The sequence below is a fragment of the Montipora foliosa genome, chromosome 4, assembly GCF_036669935.1.
Source record: "Montipora foliosa isolate CH-2021 chromosome 4, ASM3666993v2, whole genome shotgun sequence".
NCBI classification, from domain to species: Eukaryota; Metazoa; Cnidaria; class Anthozoa; order Scleractinia; family Acroporidae; genus Montipora; species Montipora foliosa.
The window spans coordinates 30,815,132-30,822,631 of record NC_090872.1 but is presented as its reverse complement, the minus strand read 5'-3'; the positions used below and the strand labels follow the sequence as shown (position 1 = coordinate 30,822,631).

Sequence of the window (7,500 nt, the reverse complement as noted above, 5' to 3'; positions counted from 1 at the left end):
TTGAGATCATTTTTTGCCACAAAATCCGGCTGGCCTTACGATTACAGATTTGGAAAAGGATACAACTAAACGTTTTTGGACTGAGGGACACTCGAAATAAGATGAAGATTACACGAGTCACGTATTGACACACCGGAATTATACAATCACCATTATCATCATCATTTTATTTCAATAGTCTAAATTTAACAAACTGGAGATACACAACCCGCATATAGCAAAGCTAATCGAGGCGGGATGTGTAACTTACAAATTAACAGTAAATCAGGTAAAGAAGGAAAGAAAAAAAAGGAAGAAATAAATACATAAAATATATAAGTATACAAATACATTCACAGATAGCTAGCATTTACACAGATAGAGGAGAACCTATAAGATGACATGAAACATAAGGAACTAAAAATGATAGCTAGAGTATGATAAATGATAATTGGTAATTTTAAGGTAACGTTGAAACATCAACATAATCATCCTCATCACCAAGCACGGCAATTAAAAATTGGTGAATTTTGTTTTTGAAAGGTTTTTTTTCCTAAGTTTGCACAAGTCAGGCTTCAGTCAATTCCATAACTTGAAAAGCAGATTAAGTCGAATACTAAGTCTTGATTTATTAACACACAAGTTACAAGCAAGGATTTTCCGAGCAAAACTTGAGGTCATTTCATTTATCTAATTACGTGGGCTCCGTCGAAATAAGTGAACTTCTTCAGCCTCGTGTAATAAAAAATTGATAAATAGAAATTAACCATGGATTTAGCAGCCGCAGGTCATTTGATCGATTTGCGATGGATGACCCATTTCAGAACAAGTGATATTTAAATACCCATATTACATTTATAGAGGATATTACACGGTGGCGAGAAGATATGAATTTTATGTTCTCGTGGCAAGAACAATATCTCACTCGTTCGCTTCGCTCACTCGTGAGATATTGTTCTTGCCACGAGAACATAAAATTCATATCTTCTCGCCAACGTGTAATGTTCTTTTTATTATATGGAGACTAAATATTGATAAATTCCGATTTTATTGTTTCAAAGTAGTCAAGTTTTACAAATACGGCTGGGCTTTATAAAAAAGGCGGGGAAAAAAAGGCGGGAATCGTGACGTCATTGAACGATACGACACTCACAAAGGTGACATACGGAAAATACGCCACTCGGGTCCCGGATGTAGTGGCGTATGGAATCTACGAGTGGTTTAGTTCCCAGTAAAACACTCTCCTCCATATAATAAAAATAATTATGAATGAGCATTCAATAGGCCACTTTGGAAAATACCATAATACTCTTTGTTTATCTGCCCAAATTTTGCATAAGCATTGTTTTTGTTTTCTCTTGGGACCATTGTTAGTCCCAAGAGAAACTGGAAACAATGCATATGCAAAATTTGGGGGGACAAACAAAGAGTATTATGATATTTTTCGAAGTGGCCTATAGCGTGTTGCCGTTTAGCGTTTTCTGCACATAATTTTTGTCTTTCTCCTTTTACTTTTTAAGTTCTAAAATACGAAGCAAGTGAAAATAAATGGATAAAAGGGAAGAAAAATGGAAGACCCTTAATTTATATGAAGTTCGGAACCTATCCAGCCAAGATATAATCCATTCTTATTTATATAATATTGCATTTTGATTGATTCTTGCCTATGATCTATTAGAGGACGATTGACGTCGCCAACAGATTTTATGCGAACAAAGTTTTATTCTTTATTATATAAAACAAATAGATTCCATGTTGCAGTGCGTCTGTTCAGTAGTAGATCACAGATGACATCACATGTGGTAAGAACAAAAAATGTTCGGAACATATCCAGCTAAGATATAGTCACTTCTTATTCCGACAATAGGTAACGTTTTGTTTGTGATTGGAAAGCGGGTCTCTGGCATCAACTATGACGTAATAACTTTAACATGTAATTTGAGCAAGAAAGCTGCCCAGTCAGCATTGATCGGTCTCTTAGATACATAAACTACGAACAGAGAGGGTTTCAAAAAAGCATATAAGCTTTTCCCCTCCAAATGTTACCAAATACCCCTTTTTCTGATCTCATTAAAAAAAAAAAAGGTAAAGCAACCATATTTAACGTCGATAACTCGTAACAGTAATTCAACTGACAAACCTGTAAATGTAATATGAGAGATTCATCTTTCGATTCTGTTATTCTTAAAATGTGTTGCTCTGTTTTCAAAATGATACAAACGATTCTCTGTCCATAATTTTCCAACTTAATTTATCAATTTAACTCTCCCCAGATCGTACCTTTCCACCTTAATTTTAAATAATCCCAAACTAAAAAGGCTTTTTTGTTTAGTTTCATGACAAATTTGACATTAAAACCCTTGTTATTAAATTATTCAAGGAGAATATACGGGTAATAGACCTTTTTTCTGATGCGCCGGGCGCCCATTTTGATTTCTATTGGTTTGAAAGACATTATGAGATGCACAGGGTGCAAATTAATATGTGTTTGCCCAATGGACATTCCATAATAAGCATTTCAAACAATAGAAATCAAAATGGCCGCCGTATCTGCAAAAAGGTCTATTCGTAAGGGGTAAACTGTTTTGATTGCAGCGCCATTTTTCAAAGAGCATTTTCCTTTACTCTTAACCCTTTAAGCCCCAATAGCGCCACTTATAAATTTTACTCTGTCTAACGCCAGACCATTTTATTCGTCAATGGGGCCCCCCTTGGGGCTTAAAGGGTTAAGAAATACCATAATATATATCTCTATATATTCCGTCATATCATCTACTATAGAATACGCAACGTGTTTGTTCGACCAGCCACGGGATATCATCCAGTGATCTAACATTACAAATGAGTCGTTTGCTCCTTCTGATTCTTGATCGCGGTATTTCCTGTGTTCCGTGTGGTTCTTTGGCCCTGGATTTCTGGTTTTGTTCTGCGGATTTTACTCACCATATTTTTCAAGGCCAAGTTCATGTTGCTACTCAGTCCAAGGTAGAGCCACGGGTTGATAGCGCTGTTTGCGTGGGCACACCAGTAGACTAAAAACATAATATTCCTAGATGGTTGAATCCCGAATGCGACGAGTAGGTTGTAAACCTGCGAAGGGAGCCAACAGGCAGCGAATGTAACAACGATCACAATAAGCATTCGAATGACTCTTCTCTTGATTAATTCCTGGTGTTGTTGACTTTCAGTAGTATGAAAACCAGGCGTTTGGTGAAACCAAACTTTGTAAGCCACTATTGCATACAGGACGGAAATGATGACCATTGGAATAAAGTAAATGATGGTGAAGAGATACAAGTAATAAAATCGACGCAAGGTTTCTCGAAGATCCTGTCCAAAAACTTCAAAGTTATATAGGCACCATTTGTCATCAACCAGATCAAAGAACACACATGTGATGGACACCAAAAACATTGCCATGAACCAGATCAGGGGGATGATGACTTTTGCCTTTCTGAACCAAAGGATGTGGCAATTCAAAGGTTGGAGAACTAGGCAGTAACGATCAATTGCCATGATGATCAGACAAAGAATGGATGCCGCAAGATCGATATAACCTAAGTAGGGAAATCCCCTGCATGTGATTTCTCCAAGCATTCCAGTGATCAGCCACCCACCTTCGCTATACAACTGAGCAATGGACCAAGGCATCATGAACAACGTCACCAGTAAGTCCGTTACGGCCATGTTGACAAACATGAAGCTGTTAAGTGATCGTACTTCTGGTCTTTTCCACACGATGTAGATGAGAATGGTGTTGCCCACCGCAGATACAAGAATCGTCATGCCGTATAACACTGTAAACACCACATTTCCGATGTCAGCACCTTCCATTTTTTAGTCTGCAATATATCTGTTCATGGAACATGACACATAAAGCAGTAATTAAAATCGCTCATAAAAGGTGCATTCGATTGATCGTATTCCGGAATTGGAATACATGGAATATAAGTTAGAAATCCTTTGTTTTTAAGCCGAAGACGCACGTTAAAATTGTAAAACACCTGCGAAAAATGCTGTTTTAACATATCTTAATTATCCTTGTTGCTTGAACACCCCAGACATACACTGTTTTAAGTTATCACTCCATGTGTTCTTATTCCGGAATAGGGTCAGTCCGCGAATGTACTCGTAATTTAAAAGGCTAAGTACAGACGAGAAACACATACAGTTCGTTGCCAAACAAGTCTCCTGCAGAATGTATGAGTGGTAATTGTTTCTTGGACGAAGTTTGAAACCGCTGCTTAAACGTTTCAACCAATAACTCCCAACAATTCTTTTTTCTGTGATCATCAGAAGGCAGTGTTTTGATTATAGCGGATCCAGTTATGTAGCTTTCCCACCGTTTGCACTCGCTGCATTTGTAGCTAAAATGAAGACAACCGGAGGAAAAGTTTATTCTTTCATTATTTCAGAACAAGAACGAGAAAATAGAGGCTAAAATCTCAAGGGAAATAAGTATAGAGGCAGCGCTATAATGTCCTTTTAAAGTCCTATTTTAGTGTGATGTTACCTTCTGTGAAGTATGATATTATTTTTAATATGAGGTTCGCGTGCAACTTCAGCTCTGTAGAGCAGCCAAAAAAATGTATACAACTTATCCAAAGATACGCCATTTTTACAATAAGAATATTGACACACCATATCAGCAGTACCGGATGCCCAGTGCAATACTGAGGAATCACCTTAATAACAGCGGTTACACAAATAAAAGCAACGGCTAATCTCTGAATAGACTTACTGCAATGAAATCACGATTTCGGAGAGTTTTCTTTTGTTTCCGGGAATGTCTTCTAAAAAATCCGGAGGATATTCCAAAATTTCGGCATAACTTTCAGTCTCACATTGCTGTGCTCAAACAGCGTTTGTTAGAATTGTCACCACCCGTCACCAACTGAGTGTCTAAATAGCATGTTTATAAGACGGGAATGTAGCTATTCATTAAGAGATCAAAAAGCAATCACGACACCTAGATTCAATACTAGATGGTTAAGGAACTCACTGGTATATCGAGGTTCAGTGGTACGGAATTTTGTCGGCGATCATATCAAAAACGTAGGTAGTAATGACTTGAAGAAACTTCGTAGACTACTAATGAGAAATGATCACTTCAGAAGCTTTACTTTAAAGTCCTATGTTAGTATCATATTACCTTCTGTGAAGTATGGTATTATTTTAATATGGGTTCGTATGCAACTTCAGTTCTGTAGAGCAGCCAAAAAAATGTCCACGTCAACTTATCCAAACGATACGGCATCTAGCTGTAGTGAAGCTCTCAACGTTGCGGGATGGGATACGATCACTTTAGATTATAAATTTCAAATATTTAAACTATTCTATAGAGCAAGTAAAGACTCACTACCACGGGGGGTGACAACTCTAACAAGGCCGGGGGCCCGTTTCTTGAAAGTCCCGAAAACGTTTCGGGCCCGAAAAGCCATTTGTGTAACTGTGAACCGCTTGTTTTGGAAAGCCGATCTTTTAGCGTGTTTTCAAGGTAACAAAAAAAAAAAAATGACTGTGAAGTTTGACGACTTAAATCCTCTCCGTTCTTGAGACACAAAGGGAATTGTGACACCCGAAAATGGCCCCGTAGAGATTCGGGACTCTCAAAATTACCTATAAATAATATCTGCGCGCTGTATTTTGCAACTTTTGACACTTAAGAGCTGCGAAGACGCAACAATGTCAGCCCACGATCGTTTTAGACCAATCAGAAACTGCTCTCATTGCAAACGCGCGCAACAACTTGACGAGGACACAGTTGGGGTCCGATCGAATTGTCAATCCTTGCGGATTTCGAAACTACACAAAGCTCAAATTATTTAAGGTTATTCCTCAGGAAAAAAAAAGTTGCCGAACGATGTCCTTGAGAATTTCTCTGAATTTGTCAAGTACACGACCCCACAAGCTTTTTAGCTTTGATCCTTATCGTGTTTAAATAGATTCTATTCTATTTTACTATTTTTAAATTGCCATCTTTGGTTAATACAGTCAACTCTCTCTAAGACGGACACCATCGGGACCGGTCTCAGCTATCCGTCTTAGAGAGGTGTCCGGCTTATAGAGAGTCGACGTAGAATGACCCCAGGAAATTTAAGATAATAATGCTGAACCTGCGCACAGTGAATACGCGTCTGTTTAAAGTTTGTTTTAAGTTATTTGCTTGAACGAAACCTACCTGTTTTAGATTACAATACAATTCGGTTGTCACCTCCAAGTTATTTTTTGAATGGGACAATGACTGATTTAATTTTAACTTGTACTGTATGTATTCCGGCGACAAGGTAAGAGCTGTCAATTAAACGTCTGGTGTTAAAAAGAGTCACGTACAATAATTTTTCTTCAATAAACCGTAATTTGTGGTTACATTTAGCACCTCACAAGTGTCCGTTGACGATTTCAAAGTGTCCGTTGTCCGTCTTATGGAGGTGTCCGTCTTATAGAGAGTTTGGTTATAGTAAAATGACTAAGAAACGGCCTGGACCAGCACCAGGAATCCGTTTTATAGAGGTGTCCGTCTTACACAGGTGTCCGTTAAGAGAGAGTTGACTGTAATGCTTATCCGCTTGTTAATTTCCCCGCTACAAATAATCGCAGAGAGGTCGGAATAGGGACCAGTGGCTTTTTTTCTCCTTGAAGATGACAGCCTAGGCTTAAATCATACGTTATTAGGGCCGTTTATACGAGAGAAAATGAGCCGCGGCTAACTCTGGCTGCGGCTTACGTAAGCCGCGAACACCCCGTATAAATGGTACAAAATCTACGTTCACGGCTTTCTCAAGCCGCGGCTTATCTTGGCCGGGGAGTTTATACTCGTATAAATAGATAGGAGTTCGTCTCCTTTTAAGAATTTGGTTAAAAACTTCCATAATCAACACTATGAAACATTCCCTATCCGAAAACTCACTGAATGCAAAAAGGATCGATCGATCTGAAAAATGCAGACGCCAAAATGTGTAATAATAAAATTTATAATATTATGCTTTTTCGGCAAACATAGCAAATAACATTGAAATTTGACTGTCCATGACTGAAACTAGAAAACATGTAACAACTTCGACGATAAAGATGGGAGACTGAGGTTTTTTCAAAGGAAAAGAGTAGTCTCCTCATTGCTTTGTCCCGAAGTTTTCTTGGCTTCAATTTTAATCACTGATAAATCATAGAAGCAAAGCCCTATAGCCTTCGTAGAGGTCAAGTTTTCTCGATGACTGAGCGATGGGACATATCAATTCGGCCAGGAATAAGAATTTTTACAAGGGGATGGACTCTACATGATAGCCAATGAAAAAGTTAAAAAATTCTTTACAAACTAGGGCTTTGGATGGTCAAGTATACCCATAGGCGGCCCAAGCTCGCGTGACTTTCAAAGCGTCACATTTAGCGAAAACACTGTTCTAGATAACATTTTGTTTTTGTTTTTTGAGTTAGTTTCACGACAAAGGAGCAAAGAAGTGAAAAGTTATCAATGAATGAACGAAAAACAAAAAAAAAAGTTAACTCACCTTGTTTATTTTG

At 38.0% G+C, this 7,500-nt stretch overlaps 1 protein-coding gene across 2 annotated transcripts in view; it reads right to left on the bottom strand.

Moving 5' to 3' along the window:
- Window positions 1–1,408: 1,408 nt before the first annotated feature.
- Window positions 1,409–7,500, bottom strand: part of LOC137999169 (G-protein coupled receptor 83-like) — a 16,632-nt gene continuing 10,540 nt past the window's right edge. Inside the window, exons 2-3 of one of the 2 annotated variants that reach the window (XM_068845010.1) lie at window positions 4,149–4,346; window positions 1,409–3,832 (exon numbers count right to left, since the gene is read on the bottom strand). In XM_068845010.1, coding sequence (XP_068701111.1) covers window positions 2,815–3,813 — 999 coding nt within the window. In that variant the 5' untranslated portion in view covers window positions 3,814–3,832; window positions 4,149–4,346 and the 3' untranslated portion in view covers window positions 1,409–2,814. The remainder of the gene's footprint in view (window positions 3,833–4,148; window positions 4,347–7,500) is intronic. The other variant, XM_068845011.1, reaches the window with a different exon arrangement.